The sequence below is a fragment of the Xenopus tropicalis genome, chromosome 2 (genome assembly GCF_000004195.4).
Source record: "Xenopus tropicalis strain Nigerian chromosome 2, UCB_Xtro_10.0, whole genome shotgun sequence".
Taxonomy (NCBI): domain Eukaryota; kingdom Metazoa; phylum Chordata; class Amphibia; order Anura; family Pipidae; genus Xenopus; species Xenopus tropicalis.
The window spans coordinates 31649293-31666930 of NC_030678.2; the positions used below are offsets into that span (position 1 = coordinate 31649293).

General features: G+C 43.5%; 1 protein-coding gene across 1 annotated transcript in view; it reads left to right on the forward strand.

The window, feature by feature from the left end:
* The first annotated feature begins 373 nt into the window (after positions 1-373).
* The window catches only part of LOC101730502, a 40269-nt gene continuing 23004 nt past the window's right edge, over positions 374-17638 (forward strand). Inside the window, exons 1-9 of the mRNA XM_031896663.1 lie at positions 374-656; positions 1366-1480; positions 1630-1775; positions 3342-3470; positions 8697-8798; positions 10557-10610; positions 11061-11156; positions 11737-11841; positions 13390-13494. Of these exons, the coding sequence (XP_031752523.1) occupies positions 1677-1775; positions 3342-3470; positions 8697-8798; positions 10557-10610; positions 11061-11156; positions 11737-11841; positions 13390-13494 (690 nt within the window). The 5' untranslated portion in view covers positions 374-656; positions 1366-1480; positions 1630-1676. The remainder of the gene's footprint in view (positions 657-1365; positions 1481-1629; positions 1776-3341; positions 3471-8696; positions 8799-10556; positions 10611-11060; positions 11157-11736; positions 11842-13389; positions 13495-17638) is intronic.

A 17638-nucleotide genomic window follows, 5' to 3' on the forward strand; every position in this document is an offset into this window, starting at 1 on the left:
CAGGAGCCCCTGCTGCCCCCATATGCCACCCCAGGGGCCCCAGCCACATGCATATACCCCCTTCAGGGGCTCCATCCCACCTTCCTAGCAGCCATAAGTATACGCAATGGAGGGGAGGGAGGCCAGCTGGAAACGTGTCTCGGGGGCCTGGGGGCCCTCTGGGTTTTTTTCTCAGAGACTCTCCAGCAAGGGGCTCTGGGTGCCATATGCTCCACATAACTGCTCTTAGGGGCGGCAGTGACGGCAGGAGAAGGTTATCTGCCTATTATCACATGGTACCGCCTGAAGGACACTATAGTACTGAGCTGAACACTGCATGCTTGACCTTCCAGCGTGTCCCTCTATGTTGCTTTTTTATGTTATTTGAGATACAACAGTGCCACACAGTGTCCAAACTTGGTACTACATGGAGGAATATAATCTTACTCACTTGTATATTAATTTTCATCTTTGCTTTAGATTAAGTTGACAAGTTGGCGGAAGAAAAGCAACACTTGAAGAGACAGTTGAAACTCCTCCATAAACTTTGTAGTGTTACATCCTGATGCAGCACGAACGCACGGCGGCCATTGTTACCCATCAGGAGGATGCTGAGGAGTGGAGGCGCTTTCAGGCAGATCTGCAGACGGCAGTCATGGTGACGAATGATATCAAGTGTGAGTCCCAACAGGAGTTGCGTGCAGTGAAATGGCACCTGCACGAGGAAGAGGGGTGACCGCTTACACAGGTGTCCACCAACCCTTTTGATGTTGCACCCAGTAACTTGGAGGCAAAACAATCCTATTTGGTTTTATTAATGTTTGAATGATTTTTATTAGACTTAAAAGATGGAGATCCGAATTGTGGCAAGACCGCTTATCCGTAAAACCCCAGGTCCTGAGCATTCTGGAATATAGATCCTATGACTATAATTACAGAGCCTAAATGAACTGCAAGAGCAAAACTGTTCTTTTATAAATCTATTAAATTCTGAAAAAGTTGGGAACTCTGGAGTCCCTGCTGGAATTTGGTCACAGTAACTGAAACACTGCGCTACAGTTCTAATGCCATTTGATATGCAAGTGACTGGTTAACCTTCTGAATGGTATTACATAGTAATAAAATGGCTAAGTGCTAATTTAGGTGCAACCAATCAGCATTTAGCTCAGATCAAACTATTACAAATTAGAAAATAAATGCACAGATCTGGTTGGCATGGGCAACTACCCTGGTGCAAGCCGGCCCCAAAATATTTTGTGCCACAAATAATCAAATGTAAAAAAACCCGTCACAATAGAGTTTAGTGCCTCTTGTTGCTTCTGAAATAGTTTCAGTGGATGTTTTAAAAACTAATAAATACAGTAATTCACTTTTTTTTGGTTCCAGGGTTTTGTTTCAATAGGTTCTCAGAAATGAACTGTAACCATTTGCATATCAAAAACATCATTTCCTAATAATAAGAAGATTACAGAAAGGAAGAAAAAAGACAGATCAACGCAGAGTACGTGACCCCCCCTCCCCTTTTGGGGATATTAAAGAGATAATAAATGCGCTTAAGATAATAAATGGTGCTTAATTAAAGCAGTTATTTTGTTTCTCACTCTCTTAATTATTTGACTTTTTTTTGTTTTTACCTTTTACATTTTTCAGAGTTTTATAAATCCTGTCTTCCTTAAGCTGCGGACCTGGATGTTGAAATGAACCAGAAATGTACTGAGTTTGGGAAAGGTGACTCTGGAAAAGGGAATCTCTTCCTTGTAAATGTCAGTTGTTCAGACCCCGTGTTAACTGTGCTGGTAAGCATTTACATGGAACCAGTGGCAGGGGGTCCGGATAGTGGGGTCTGCTGTATTACAGTCCCTCCTCCCCAGCCCCATTTCTACCATTTTTTATAAAATAGCGGCATTGCATGATGCGGCTGGGAAAGGTGCAGTGTGAGCGGGGTGGGGGCGGTGGAGCAGGGACTGTTCACGCCAGGCCCCCTTAGAAGATTTTTTCGTGGGGGGTCCTGGTGAAACCAAGTTACACCAAAGTGTAAAACCAACAAATACAATTAAATAAGTTCTAAGTACGAGAATATTTGTTTGCAGAAGTGAACAAACATTTGTTCTGCTACAAAGAGTAGGTCATTGCTGAAGGTAGGGATTGGGGGAATGGAAGGGTTATTGGTGTAACAATACTGATGCAGAATCAATGGTCTGGGCTGCTATCAGTAAGCAGGGCCTCCCCCCCCCCCCAAGGTGCCCCAGTTATTAACCCACTGAGCACCTGGGCCCTGCCAACAAATAAAATATGGTACAGCTTTCTATTTTTATTTTGGGGGCCCCTGACTATAGTAACCCCTGCACCCCACTTGTGGCAGCCCTGTTAGTGGTGGCTGGCTAGCTAGAAATGCTTCTTATTAAGTTTAAAGGGTAGCACCACAAGTATCAATATAGAACATACAGATGGCATACATCAAAAGCAATAAGCTAGAAGCTAGAATAAGCAATCAACAGAATGATCCAAGTATTCTTACAAAAATGAAGTAAGATGCAGGTATTTAGGGTGGCAAGAATCACTTTCTAATAAAGGTGTGACCATAACATACACATAGCACACTATGTACAATCATAACTTATACAGTATCCAATATAATTATATACTTCATTGTTAATATTATATCATAATATGGCTAAAAATAAGATACACATACACACAATGCTATACTTTTATAATAGCACCACAATTAAACGGAATTTTAATTGAAAATATCAATCGTTGAATTTATTCCCTGAATACTTTTGCACTTTGCATTGATTTTCTATTTCTATCGGTTTCTGGGATATTTGCATGTTTAGACTACTAATACCAAACTTTGGCTCAGCTGCAAGTCAGTAAACTAAGGGTTAACTGAATACAGGAAGTGCACAGAAAGTACATATATTTGGTTGATAATCATGCCTATGTGCAATACTTTATTTAAAAGTCAACAAAATGTCAAATTTGACATAAGCATGAAGCACATATGTGTATTGTCAGTATGTGGATCTGGGGCTTAACTCCAGGGGCGGGCAAAAGGCATCCAGTCAGCCCCTGCCATGCAATGACGAGCAGCGGGGGCAATGACAAGGGAGCGCAGACTAGGGGTAGGCAGGAGATGTTCCTGTTTGGAGCTCCCTCATTGTTGCCCATAGGATCTGTAAGGAAAAGGACTGATTGCTCATGATTTAGTTTAATAATAAGTTTGTCTCTTCTTATTCATACTGGCATCTATAAAGCTGAATTGTATTGGACCCCTATCTGATGTAGAAAATAATTGATGCTCTTTATTATTTGTGGAGTATTGTTGCATATTAACTCCCATTTCTTTACATTTTCAGCCATACACCGATTGCTTTAGCAATATTAAAATTTCGGCTTCCTCTACCCTGGATTGCAACTTAAACAGGAGCCTTCCAGCACCAACACTGGATGTGTACGACCATGCCCACAATCACACACATTTTGAGGTAGGACTCTTGGTATCATCACTTACCCTATACCTTAACCCTATGCTCATGGTCAGTAACTCGTCTCTGAGCTCTTGCCCATTTTCCCATAATTGTCTGTAATTACTTGACATTGTAACAGAACCCTGTAAATATGTCATTGCATCACTAAAAGTAGGTCTAGTAGCCTGTGGGTTGAAGATTGTGTTTTTACAGAAGCCTTTCGACAAATTGCAAAGCATTTGCAGAGTCAAGGTCTTTGAGTTGCGCAATCCCACTGTTAATCCAATTTAAAATGTGGATTTGAGGAATATGTTTGGGTGAGGCCATTAGCGACAATAATGAAGAGAGAAATGTACCGAAATTTTGTTTAAGAGCATTCTTGTGCCATATTTATACAATAAATCTGATGGTAGGAAGCAACTTGTTAACGGTGGGTTTATTCTGTTTGTTAAGCCATAGAGAGTGCAGAAGTTGGGACAAATCGGCAAAGCTTAATTCATGGTCAATCCATTGTTTATGTCCTCGGGGGGCATGCATATGGATGGCTGTTTCCAGCAATGATGCCGTGTGATAGGCCTTTATGTTTGGCATGCCCATTCCACCAGAGGCCCTTGAATATATGATCTGGGTCTTTTGAAAGCCTAATACTGAATCTTGTAAAAAAGGAAAGTATGGGTTATGGCAGCTAGAGTGAATTTCCCATATCTGGACTTGACCTGATTGGGCGAGTGGCTCCACCATTAAGGCAAATATGAGGGGAGACAGTGGGCACACTTGGCATGTCCCATTATGGACATTAAAAGCATCCAACAGGGTCCCTGAAGCATTCACTGTAGCCGAGGGAGCTCAGTAAAGTGGCTTTATTTCTTTTTATGAATTGTCACCTAGGACAAAATGCTTTAGCGGTTCAGTCATGTATAGGCAATTGATTCCTTTTCTGCATCTAAGGAAAGGAGAATGGTTGGGAGTTTTGTTTGAGTGAATGTAACTGGTTAAGAAATAGCCTTGTCTCCCTATGATAAATCCCACTTGATCGTTGCTTAGCAGTGTTGGGAGTAACGTACTTAATCAGGCAGCAAGAATTGTAAAACAGAGTTTTATGTGTGTGTTTAAAAGCGCAATATGCCGGTAATTCTGACCCAAGTCTGGGGCTTTACCTGGTTTGGGGATTGTTGCTATATATGTGCTACTAGATATTCGGGATTAATTGTTACTGTTTCTTTAATGTCATTAAATAGATTGCATAATTGTGACAATTGTAACCCTTTAATTGTATATAATAAAGATTTGAAAAGCTATCTGATACTGGAGATTTGTTTAGCTTGAGGTCTTCAATTGCTTGTTCTATTTCCTCCTGTGTGATTGCCTTATTCAGGTTGTCTAGCTGTTGGGGGCTAGGACGTGGGGGATGTATCCCTTTAAGATATTGTTGAGTCTTTGTTATAGTGTGCTGGAGTTCAGAGGGATCTTTTTGTAGATTATAAAGATTAGAATAGTATGTTGCAAAATGGTCTGTTTCGTGCCTGTTAGCTTTGTCGTATTAGTTGAAATATAGGCTATTCTTGGTTGGGCTTGCTTCTGTCTTAATTGGGAATCTAGAAGTTTGTTTGCCTTATTTCCTTTAGTATAATAAAACTGTTTCAGAAGTTTTAGCACATGCCATTTCGTTAACTTTAGATCTGGTATCCGCTATTTTTTGTTGTAGTGTAGTAGTGGGCTGTTTTTAAATATTCTTGTTCTAGTTTCATGATTTTTTGTTCCAGTTGGGTGTTTTGTAGGTCTCTATGTATTTTTGCTTGTTTTGCTAAGGAAATTAGCTCACCCCTAATGGCTGCCTTATGAGCTAGCCATAGTGTTTGCACATTGTAGGTCACGCGTTTTCTGCAAAATATTGTTTGATTTTGTCTGTTATTATTTGTTTCGACTCTGTTTTTAGTATGAGAGATTCATTAAGCCTCCTTATCCATTTGTATATTCTATGCAATTTGGTGCATGGTCAGACCATGTATGGAGGCCTATCCAAGACTTTGCAATTTGAGCTGTAGTTTGAGGATCAGCTAGGAATAGATCTGTCCTTACATGGGGAGAAGTAGATTTATTCCCTCTCTTTGGGATGTTTGGCTCTCCATACATCGATTACAGCTTGTACGTGTCATATATACCTCATTTTTGTGCTTGGGAAATTGTTGAAGTCAGGAGGCGGGCCGTGGTAGATCTACGAATATCTGGAATAGCGTTCTATATTTTGGCTACTTTGCTAGGGGAAGTTTGTGTGGAGTTTCTTGGAGTCGCCGTTGCTCATTCAGTTGTGGCGTAATGTTCCATCTTGCCAATGCTTTTTTAGCCTCTTCTACAGAAAAGAGTGTGGTCAGAGTGCCATCGCGCAGTATAGCCCCAACAATACGGAATATTATGGTAAAGAAGTAATCTCCTGATATGTTTTGCAGTTAAGGAACGTGGCTCTTAAATCTGGGGGGGGGGCAGTCCTTTTTCCTAGCAGTGTTCAGTAATCTATCTTTGGTTTTATAAAATAGCAGTCTCACAATAACATCCCTAGGGGCTTGTTCTGGTGCCATTTTTGGTTTGCCTATTCTGTGGATTCAATCAGGCATAATAGCCTTGAGCAATTCTAGCAGATATGCCTCTAGTTCTGAAGGCTGAACTGACTTAGTCGCAGGTAGTGATCAGCGAAATTTTTTCGGCATTGTGTGCTGAAATTTTTGCATTTGGATATATGTCTTAGACTCAAGCCGTCTTCATGACACACCTCAGGATGGCTTGAGTCTAAGCCGAAACGTTGAATTAAACACCATTTTTTTGCTTCATTCAAGTCTTGTGAGTGTGGTTTGTTTGTGATTACTAATTGTGTTATGTTAACCATGCACCCAGGCAGTACCTGGAGTTCTCTTTGTGCACCATTCCTGGACTTTTAATTAATATATATATAATGTATATTGGAATACTGCAGTGTCAACCTCCCCGAGGTAATTTCCAAGTTTTGGCCACGCCCCCAAGATGGCCTTACACACCAGCCACCCCCTAGGCTCCACCTGAGCTTACAATATATATTTATACAGGTTTGAGATCCGTTATCCAGAAAGCCCCGAATTACGGAAAGCCCGTCTCCCATAGACTTCATTTTAATCAAATAATTCAGAATTTTAAAATTGATTTCTTTTTTCTCTGTAATAATAAAACAGTACCTTGTAATTAATCCAAACTAAGATATAATTAATCCTCATTGGACGCAAAACATTCCTATGGGGTTTAATTAATATTTTATTGATTTTTTAGTAGACTTTAGTTATGGAGATCCAAATTATGGAATACCGGAATACCTTCTTTAAAAGCCTTAAAATATAATTACAATGTTAGATAAATGTTAGATAAACTTTGTACCTAGTGATAATGTGTTTAATGTTTGGAAGTTATAGTAACTGTTGGGGACCGCAGTTCAAGTTTTTATACAGGGAAGTAGACCCGCATTTCACATGATTTGGTCCCAATGCAAACGTATTGGTGACTAATTTCACATAGTGATTGTCTGTTCTGCTTCCCATAACTCTAGTGGCCTCTCAATACCATTCCTAGGCCATAGGGGGAAGCCGGTGCTCCAGTAGACAATATTATGACCTGACATTAGCTGCATAAACACACTAGGGGTCTTTTTATGAGAAACAAGTTAACCAGAGCACCCAAAGGAAACCAATATAACTATAGTGACTAAATAGAAATACCCATTAGACCAGACCCCAGCTCTGTGAGGCAGCAGTGTAAACAAATAAAGATGATAGGTGTTTAATATAGTTTTCCCCACAATGTAGCCTATGGGGTGTGATATTTAAACCTTTTTTTTAACCATCAGGGTCATGCCTTTGATCCACTCTCTGCACCTAATGGATAGTAAAGGGGTAATTCTATCAATTCTTTTGCAATTATAATTTTTATTATGAATATGTATTTATAAATCACCACACAACATATTTACACATCTGTACAATAAAAGGGTGTATAATTTACAAGAACATACAAGTGGCATACAAAAACGACCAACAACTGATACAAGAGGTAAAGAGGGCCCTGTCCAAAATAAAGTCCATGTAAGGCAACAACCAGATGCCATTTTAAGTTTCACTTTAGAGCATTTCTGTCCAACTGTTTCCATATAGTGGGCTGATTATAAAGTATATGTTCAGGGGCCTGATTATAATGAAATGATTAGGTCAATGACGCTCTGGGGGCCATAACAATTTGACTTGATGCGGTCCTTGGTTCAACAGCCCCTATACCCAGTGTTTTAACTTGATCTTTTGGCCCCAGAGCCAAACAATTGAATTAGCTCAATATCGCCCACCTTAGGTTGGCATATTTGAGAAAAGGTCAGATTGTTTGGCGACCTCGGCAAATGAGCAGATTGTATCATTTATGGCCAACTGTATTCAAACAAGACAATCCTTAGGATTGTCCCAAACAGATGGAACAGTTAAGAGGTCAAATACAATGTGATCTGTTACTAGAACAGTTCTACTAGCCAATGCTTGAACCTGAAAACTCAGCACATATTCACTGAAAATGCACTTGCTTGTTAAATAATGTGCAACTGAAAACCGTGTCAGGAATTATTTGCGGTAACCAAACCCCAGATAAAAGGGTTTCTGCAAATTCTTTTGCAGCCCTCTGTTGTTGAAGGAATAGTGAAAAGTTGGCATCTCCGTAGCCCATTATATCAATCATAATACCATAGACCACCCTTTCCTATTGTGCTGGTAAAATGCAGAGACTTCACAGGACCCCACTCTGTGCAGAAGAGCGGCACCTTTTAGGGGGAATTCACAAAAATGTCCCTTACCTAACTGTGTCCTAACAAATGTTGGAATTGTGCTGACAAAATGAAATTGATAAAATTTGCAACGTTTTTCTGCCTCTTCCAACTGTTTTGCAACCCAGTTATCTTTGGCAACAACAGGACAAGAGGGCCACTTTATATTTATCCTGCAGCCTTTAGTTGTCGTTGATGTACCACTCCCTGGCAGACAGAGGGGGCTAGAAGTAGTGGGCCAGCAAAGGTTGAAGGACCAGCATTTGGCCAGTACTACTTTACAATAACCTGGCCCCACAAAGCACCGCCCAACCCAAATGTGTTTAGGTTCTTTTCATTTGTTGTTTTATAACCAATGAACCATATTAATATGATCTTGCAGCTGGTACTGAATGATCTTGCCATTTATTTTCTCTGTGTGGTAGAGCCTTGGGCCTTGCACGTGCGTCAGTATCAAGTGCAATATGACTGATGATAGAGAAGATATAACTGTCACAGCCGAGCTGTCCTTGCTGGAAATAAACATGGTAAATGTCGCCTAGATTTTTAACAACCCACATTTTGGGTTTGCTGCTAACGTCCACATGAATATGAAGACAACTAAATATAAGTGAGTTTATAGCTGAAATAACGAAAGTCCGCATGACGATAAGTGTAGACAAAATCTCAAATATATTTCCTCTAAGTTTGAAGTGGTTAGACACTTCTACTCAATTAGTCAACCTCATTAAGGACACCTGTCTTAACTAGTCACCTGTATAAAAGACACCTGTCCACAGAATCAATCAATCAAGCAGACTCCAAACTCTCCAACATGGGAAAGACCAAAGAGCTGTCCAAGGATGTCAGAGACAAAATTGTAGACCTGCACAAGGCTGGAATGGGCTACAAAACCATTAGCAAGAAGCTGGGAGAGAAGGTGACAACTGTTGGTGCGATTGTTCGAAAATGGAAGGAGCACAAAATGACCATCAATCGACCTCGCTCTGGGGCTCCACGCAAGATCTCACCTCGTGGGGTGTCAGTGATTCTGAGAAAGGTGAAAAAGCATCCTAGAACTACACGGGAGGAGTTAGTTAATGACCTCAAATTAGCAGGGACCACAGTCACCAAGAAAACCATTGGAAACACATTACACCGCAATGGATTAAAATCCTGCAGGGCTCGCAAGGTCCCCCTGCTCAAGAAGGCACATGTGCAGGCCCGTCTGAAGTTTGCCAATGAACACCTGAATGATTCTGTGAGTGACTGGGAGAAGGTGCTGTGGTCTGATGAGACCAAAATAGAGCTCTTTGGCATTAACTCAACTCGCTGTGTTTGGAGGAAGAAAAATGCTGCCTATGACCCCCAAAACACCGTCCCCACCGTCAAGCATGGGGGTGGAAACATTTTGCTTTGGGGGTGTTTTTCTGCTAAGGGCACAGGACAACTTATTCGCATTAACGGGAAAATGGACGGAGCCATGTATCGTGAAATCCTGAACGACAACCTCCTTCCCTCTGCCAGGAAACTGAAAATGGGTCGTGGATGGGTGTTCCAGCACGACAATGACCCAAAACATACAGCAAAGGCAACAAAGGAGTGGCTCAAGAAGAAGCACATTAAGGTCATGGAGTGGCCTAGTCAGTCTCCGGACCTTAATCCAATAGAAAACCTATGGAGGGAGCTCAAGCTCAGAGTTGCACAGAGACTATATATATATATATACCAATGTTAGTAAGGTTACGGAGTCTGTTGATAAGGTAATTGATATTCTTTGTGCTGTTGTTCAGTTTTAAATAGCAGAAGATATTCAAAACCAGGAAAGTTTTTAGGTTTCTTCAATAGTATGTAGCCTACATGGTCCCCTGCTGTCAGGTCAGACATAATCAGTCAGCATTCTATCTGGCACAGGCCCCTTGTGGGCTTCCATTTCTTTTTTAATAGTGTTTCTGGATTCACTATAAGCTTTAAATTCAGTTTCTCTGCTACAGAACCACTTGTGGTATGGCCCTTCCCCAGTGCCTTGCCTGTCATGGGGCATAGTGACAACCTTGCCTAAGGGAGTAGTGTGCTGCTGGGGCAACAGAATGTTTTAAAGGGGTGGTTTACCTTTAAGTTGTTACAGAGTGTCCTATTCTTAATAACTTTTCAAATGACCTTCATTTAGTTATAGTTTTTAAACTATTAGTCTTTTTCTTCTGCCTATTTCAAGCTGTCAGATTGGGTTGCCCCAGCCATCAAAAAACTATTGCTTTGTATAGCTACTATGTTGTTACTTTTTATTACTTATCTTTCTATTCCAGGCCTCCATATTCATCCGACAGTCTCTGTCTCTCAGCCTCTACCTGGTTGCTAAGGTAAACTGAACCCTAGCAATCAGCTGCTAAACAAAGAGCTGCTAAAAAAGCTAAATAATTAAAAAAAATGAAAACCAGTTGCAAGTAATCTTAGAATATCACTGTCTACATCATACTAAAAGTTAATGTAAAGGTAAACAATCCCTTTGTCAAAGCTCTGGTTTTTGCACCGGAAATTCGTGTCTTCTCTTTGCACTGGCGATACGGTTCCCCTTGCCCTCATCAGAGCACAGAAAATGTAAGAGTCAAATATTTTGAATACAGTTTAATATCATAAAGACAAATGACCCTATGCATTGCAATTTGTGTGGCCACATTGGCTAGTGCTCTATACATTTGGCTGAATGGGCAGCCTTGCCAGCACTGTATGTAATGCATGACAAATTTCAGACCTTAATTCATCTATAACACTAGACACACTCTAATATACTTTTTTGCTTTCAATTGTAGCTGATGGGAGACACCCAGGAGCTGATTGTTACTGGGGAAATTCTGTATAACAGTTCATTATATCAGAATCTAAAGCACGGAGACGACAAGGCTCAGGTGAGCACAAATCCTGTGTGCAAATTTCATCTATAACATATATGTGACTGCTTATGTGAATGTAACTGTCTCTCCTCTATAATATGTTTGGTACAGCAAGGGGCTGCTTGCTTCAAATATCCCATATCTATTAGACAATGAAAGCAAACCGCTTATTGGTTGCTATGTATGGATGTACCAGGAACACATGGCACACCATTTACTGTAACGAGAAAGCTGTGTGTGTCAGGTTTGCACTTTAGGAAACAAGCAGACGACTCTTCATTGGTTTAAGTGCCTTTAGACCATATGGATTCTTTGTGTCTGATGGACAGTGTTTTTCCACTGTTTTTGGGAATCAGGCTTCTTACTCGCATGTTCATGATTGTTATGATCAAATGTATCTATGCTGATGGTATGACCCTGTGACTGTCCGGGGCCACACAATCAGGAGTGGAAGGCAGCAGATTGGCACATGGGTCATATTCTCCGCTGAGTTTACACAATCCCTGTGCCATTGGCCTAAAGAGAAGCTTAGGCTTGGTTTGGTCAAATATCCAGTTCACCCTTACATATAATAAAGCTTTTTCTTCTCCATCAGATTACCGTCACGCTTCTGAAACAGATCATTTACACATTGCCAGTCATCGCTGGGAGCAACATAGGTGGAACTCTGCTTTTTCTAATACTTGTGATTCTTGTCAAGGTACAGTATGGAACTGGAAGTCAGTAACTATGAAAAGAATCAAAGAGGGACACTATGATATAATACTTTCCCTATTGGCTAGTTCTCATTCCGTCCTATGCAACATGAAATTTATTTTACCCCTCTCCGGGATTTGTGCATCAGTCCATACAGAGTCATATCTGGGTTTCAGACTTCAACTGGGGTTGGAGAAAGGGGGGAGGAATAGGTATGGAGACATGGAGGAGGATCAGGGACAAATAAGGGTGAGAGGATCAGGGATGGAGACAGGGAGGAGGTTCAGGGATGGAGAAATAGGGGAGGATCAGGGATGGAGACATGGAGGAGGATCAGGGATGAAGACATGGAGGAGGATCAGGGATGAAGACATGGAGGAGGATCAGGGATGAAGACATGGAGGAGGATCAGGGATGAAGACAGGGTGAAGGATCATGGATGGAGACAAGAAAGAGGATAAGGGATGAAGACAGGGTGAAGGATCATGGATGGAGACATGGAGGAGGATCAGGGATGGAGACAGGGGGGAGGATCAGGGATGGAGACAGGGAGGAGGATCAGTGATGGAGAAAGGGAGGATGATCAGTGATGGAGAAAGGGAGGATGATCAGTGATGGAGACAGGGAGGAGGATCAGGGATGGAGACAGGGAGGAGGATCAGGGATGGAGACATGGAGGAGGATCAGGGATGAAGACATGGAGGAGGATCAGGGATGGAGACATGGAGGAGGATCAGGGATGAAGACAGGGTGAAGGATCATGGATGGAGACAAGAAAGAGGATAAGGGATGAAGACAGGGTGAAGGATCATGGATGGAGACATGGAGGAGGATCAGGGATGGAGACAGGGGGGAGGATCAGGGATGGAGACAGGGAGGAGGATCAGTGATGGAGAAAGGGAGGATGATCAGTGATGGAGAAAGGGAGGATGATCAGTGATGGAGACAGGGAGGAGGATCAGTGATGGAGACAGGGAGGAGGATCAGGGATGGAGACAGGGAGGAGGATCAGGGATGGAGACATGGAGGAGGATCAGGGATGGAGACAGGGAGGAGGATCAGTGATGGAGAAAGGGAGGAGGATCAGTGATGGAGAAAGGGAGGAGGATCAGTGATGGAGACAGGGAGGAGGATCAGGGATGGAGACAGGGAGGAGGATCAGTGATGGAGAAAGGGAGGATGATCAGTGATGGAGAAAGGGAGGATGATCAGTGATGGAGACAGGGAGGAGGATCAGGGATGGAGACAGGGAGGAGGATCAGGGATGGAGACAGGGAGGAGGATCAGGGATGGAGACAGGGAGGAGGATCAATGATGGAGAAATGGGGGAGGATCAGGGATGGAGACAGGGAGGAGGATCAGGGATGGAGACAGGGAGGAGGATCAGGGATGGAGACAGGGAGGAGGATCAGGGATGGAGACAGGGAGGAGGATCAGGGATGGAGAAATGGGGGAGGATTAGTGATGGAGACAGGGGGTGGATCAGCGAAGCTTGGTTTGGTCAAAGATCCAGTTCACCCTTATATCTAATAAAGCTTTTTTTCTCTATCAGATTAACGTCACGCTTCTGGAACAGATCATTTACACATTGACAGTTATCATTGGGAGCAACATAGGTGGAACTCTACGTCTTCTAATACTTGTGATTCTTGCCAAGGTACAGTATGGAACTGAAAGTCACTAACTATGAGAAAAATCAAAGAGGGACACTATGATACATTACTTTCCCCAGGGGCGGGCCTAGCCGACCGGGCGCCCTAGGCAACCTGGTCGGCTACCTCACCCCTGCACCTACATTGTGCACCCCCCCCTGTTTTGACGCGCATGCGCAGTTCGAGCGCGGGGGGGGAAGGGGCGTGACGCGGTGTACGCTGCACAGCGGCGCAATGCAAAACTGATCGAGTACTAGGGGTAGGTAGGAGAGGCTCCTGCCTGGCGCCCCCCCAATAGTTGCGCCCTAGGCAGCTGCCTCTTTTGCCTACCCCTAGTTCCGGCCCTGACTTTCCCTATTGGCTAGTTCTCATTCTGTACCATGCAGCATGCAATTTATTTAACCCCTCCCTGGAACAATTAAGCCTGTATCTATCCAGCTACAAATAATAATTGGCTGATTTGTGCATCAGTCTATGCAGACTCATATCTGGGTTTCAGACTCCTGAAATCCAAACAGACTGTTTTGAATTGGACAGCATGTATCTAAACCACACTGTTCAGTACAGAATCAGAGGGTGACAATCATAAGGGTGCCTAGGGTGTCAGTTGACACTGCTGTATCTAATTTATATTTAATATGAACCCACTGCCTTTTACTGTATATGAGATGCTTGCTGTGTCAGACTCTTTAAAGTGAGAGTGGCTTGTAAAAATAGGCATGGCTTGGGACATCACCTTTTTTCCAGACCGCCATAAAAAAATGGATGGTGCTACCATTAATACAAGGGAGTAAGCAAACCTGGTAGCCCACAACTTCCCACATTTAACTTTCTACTGCACTTCCATTAACTAAGGAGTGTGCCAGGCCATGATAGGGTAAAGTAGGTGACATTTGTCACAGAAACCAGGGAAAATAGCAGAGCTGGCATTGTTTTATGGTACCATTCTGTGTTACTTCTAAGGTAATGGAGGAATATTGCATTTATGGTCATAACCAGAATAAGATCAAGTATGTTTCATAGTTTTGTAGGCCACATGCCCTGCTGGCATCTTCGATGGGGTCTGTAACACTACAAGGGAAGATAATACTTGAGAATTACAGTCTTGAGAATAACAGAAGGAACATGTATGAAAATCAGTAATGCCACAGACATTAGGGAAATCAGTGAGAGATGTACTAATTATATATATATATTCACATACTAATATTCTTACACACAAAGCTATAAAACTGGTATATTTAGTATAGTGTCAGTGTATGGGTGGGAAGCTGATATAATTCCAATATTCAAAACATAAAACAGTGTTATGGCGTAATGTAATAAAAGGCGCTGAGTTTGCCCCAGGAGCGGTAACCCATAGCAACCAATCAACAGGTACCATTTACTAGGCACCTGTTTTAAAGCAAACATCTTATTGGTTGCTATGGGTTACTGCTCCTGGGCAAACTAAGTGCCTTTTATTACATATAGGGGATATCATGGCAATTAGGCCCATAATCACATTTATACTGGGGTATTTCTATAGCAATTTCATTACACAACAATATGACTTGGAGAACTAAATATGACTTTTCCAAACTAAAGTCTGTCTGTTGGTGTTGGAGATAATTTTTATACATAGAAAGGGAACTGGATAAAGGATTTTAGATGGAGAGTACTTACACCCATGGACATTTATAGGAATTTTCCCAGGGCGCCAAATTCGGTAGCCAGAGAAATGTCACTAGAAGCAGATAGCTTGGTCTATTTTGATAACCCATGTCACACAATAGCTCAGTCACCTTTAACAGAATGAGGCACTGGAGCCCCCCTCAGCCCCTGAATATTTACCATATGTATTCAAGAAAAACACAGAGACATGGTTATGGCTGGAATCAAAGGATTTATTAATATCAATAGCTATAAATAAAAGAAGGTTGTGCATTCTCTGATGCCAGCTGCGACTCCCAAACATCTCAGCTAAAGGGCAGGGATTGGGTAATGCGCCCACGAGAAACCTACCTTCTCCCTCTCCCTGCCCTTTAGTGTGCAAAAATGGCTCTAGCCCCGCCCTAGGGGTGATACCTTCTGGCTAGGCCTGCACGATGGGAGGAGCCAGAATGATGCCGGGACCAGCAGCTGGCTGGAATGCACAGGGCCCTAAATAGGCAATGATCCAGAGAAAGGCAAAAACCCTTAGCGCTCAGGCCAATCTGCACTAAGGGAAAAATTCCTTTCTGACTCCAAATGGCAATCGGTGTTACACCCTGGATCATGGCTATAAACTCACACACACATAAAGGGGGAGGATCAGGGATGGAGAAAGGGGGGAGGATCAGGGATGGAGAAAGGGGGGAGGATCAGGGATGGAGAAAGGGGGGAGGATCAGGGATGGAGAAAGGGGGGAGGATCAGGGATGGAGAAAGGGGGGAGGATCAGAGATGGATAAAGGGGGGAGGATCAGGGATGGAGAAAGGGGGGAGAATCAAGGATGGAGAAAGGGGGGAGGATCAGAGATGGATAAAGGGGGGAGGATCAGGGATGGAGAAAGGGGGGAGGATCAGGGATGGAGAAAGTGGAAGGATCAGGGATGGAGAAAGGGGGGAGGATTAGGGATGGATAAAGGGGGGAGGATCAGGGATGGAGAAAGGGGGAAGGATCAGGGATGGAGCAAGGGGGGAGGATCAGGGATGGAGAAAGTGGAAGGATCAGGGATGGAGAAAGTGGAAGGATCAGGGATGGAGAAAGGGGGGAGGATCAGGGATGGAGAAAGGGGGTTGGATCAGGGATGGAGAAAGGAGGAAGGATCAGGGATGGAGAAAGGGGGGAGGATCAGGGATGGAGAATGGGGGGGTGGATCAGGGATGGAGAATGGGGGGGTTGACCAGGGATGGAGAAAGGGGGGAGGATCAGGGATGGAGAATGGGGGGTTGATCAGGGATGGAGAATGGGGGGTTGATCAGGGATGGAGAATGGGGGGTTGATCAGGGATGGAGAATGGGGGGGTGGATCAGGGATGGAGAATGGGGGGGAGGATCAGGGATGGAGAATGGGGGGAGGATCAGGGATGGAGAAAGGGGGGAGGATCAGGGATGGAGAAAGGGGGAAGGATCAAGGATGGAGAGAGGGGGGAGGATCAGGGATGGAGAAAGGGGGGAGGATCAGGGATGGAGAAAGGGGGGAGGATCAGGGATGGAGAATGGGGGGAGGATCAGGGATGGAGAAAGGGGGGAGGATCAGGGATGGAGAAAGGGGGGAGGATCAGGGATGGAGAAAGGGGGGAGGATCAGGGATGGAGAAAGGGGAGAGGATCAGGGATGGAGAAAGGGGGAGGATCAGGGATGGAGAAAGGGGGGAGGATCAGGGATGGAGAAAGGGGGGAGGATCAGGGATGGAGAATGGGGGGAGGATCAAGGATTGAGAAAGGGGGGAGGATCAGGGATGGAGAAAGGGGGGAGGATCAGGGATGGAGAAAGGGGGGAGGATCTGGGATGGAGAATGGGGGGAGGATCAGGGATGGAGAAAGGAGGGAGGATTAGGGATGGAGAAAGGGGGGAGGATCAGGGATGGAGAAAGGGGGGAGGATCAGGGATGGAGAAAGGGGGGAGGATCAGGGATGGAGAAAGGGGGGAGGATCAGGGATGGAGAAAGGGGGGAGGATCAGGGATGGAGAAAGGGGGGAGGATCAGGGAGCAGGAGGGTGTCTGAGATGGGGAAGAAAACTTGGAAGGCGTCTTCTGGTGGAACGCTGAAAGTAAAGGGGAAACAATGGTTAAAATGATAAAAAAGAATAAATTACTAAAATGTAATTGTGTTTTTTTCATGTAAAAGGCTTAGTCTAGGTGTACAATATTCTTATATTAATCAACTTGGGACAGTTGTCCTTTAAGATACAGCTTAGTACACTGGTCAGAGTAAATAACAATAATAAGCCCCTTTAAAAGCCTCTGTATGTAGAACTGGTCCCTTTAGTCTTTATATATAATTATGGAACTATGAGTGGATCACATGGTATTATTAAGATTGTCTAAAAGAGAATATCTTTGAACAGAGACATTACCCAAATCCTCCGGAATGTTGTCTTTATGGCTTTTACAAGCCTCTGCCTGGTGCTCAGCCTGGGCACCTCCACCACTGGGGGATCTTCTTCTGGTTGTTCAGGTCTCG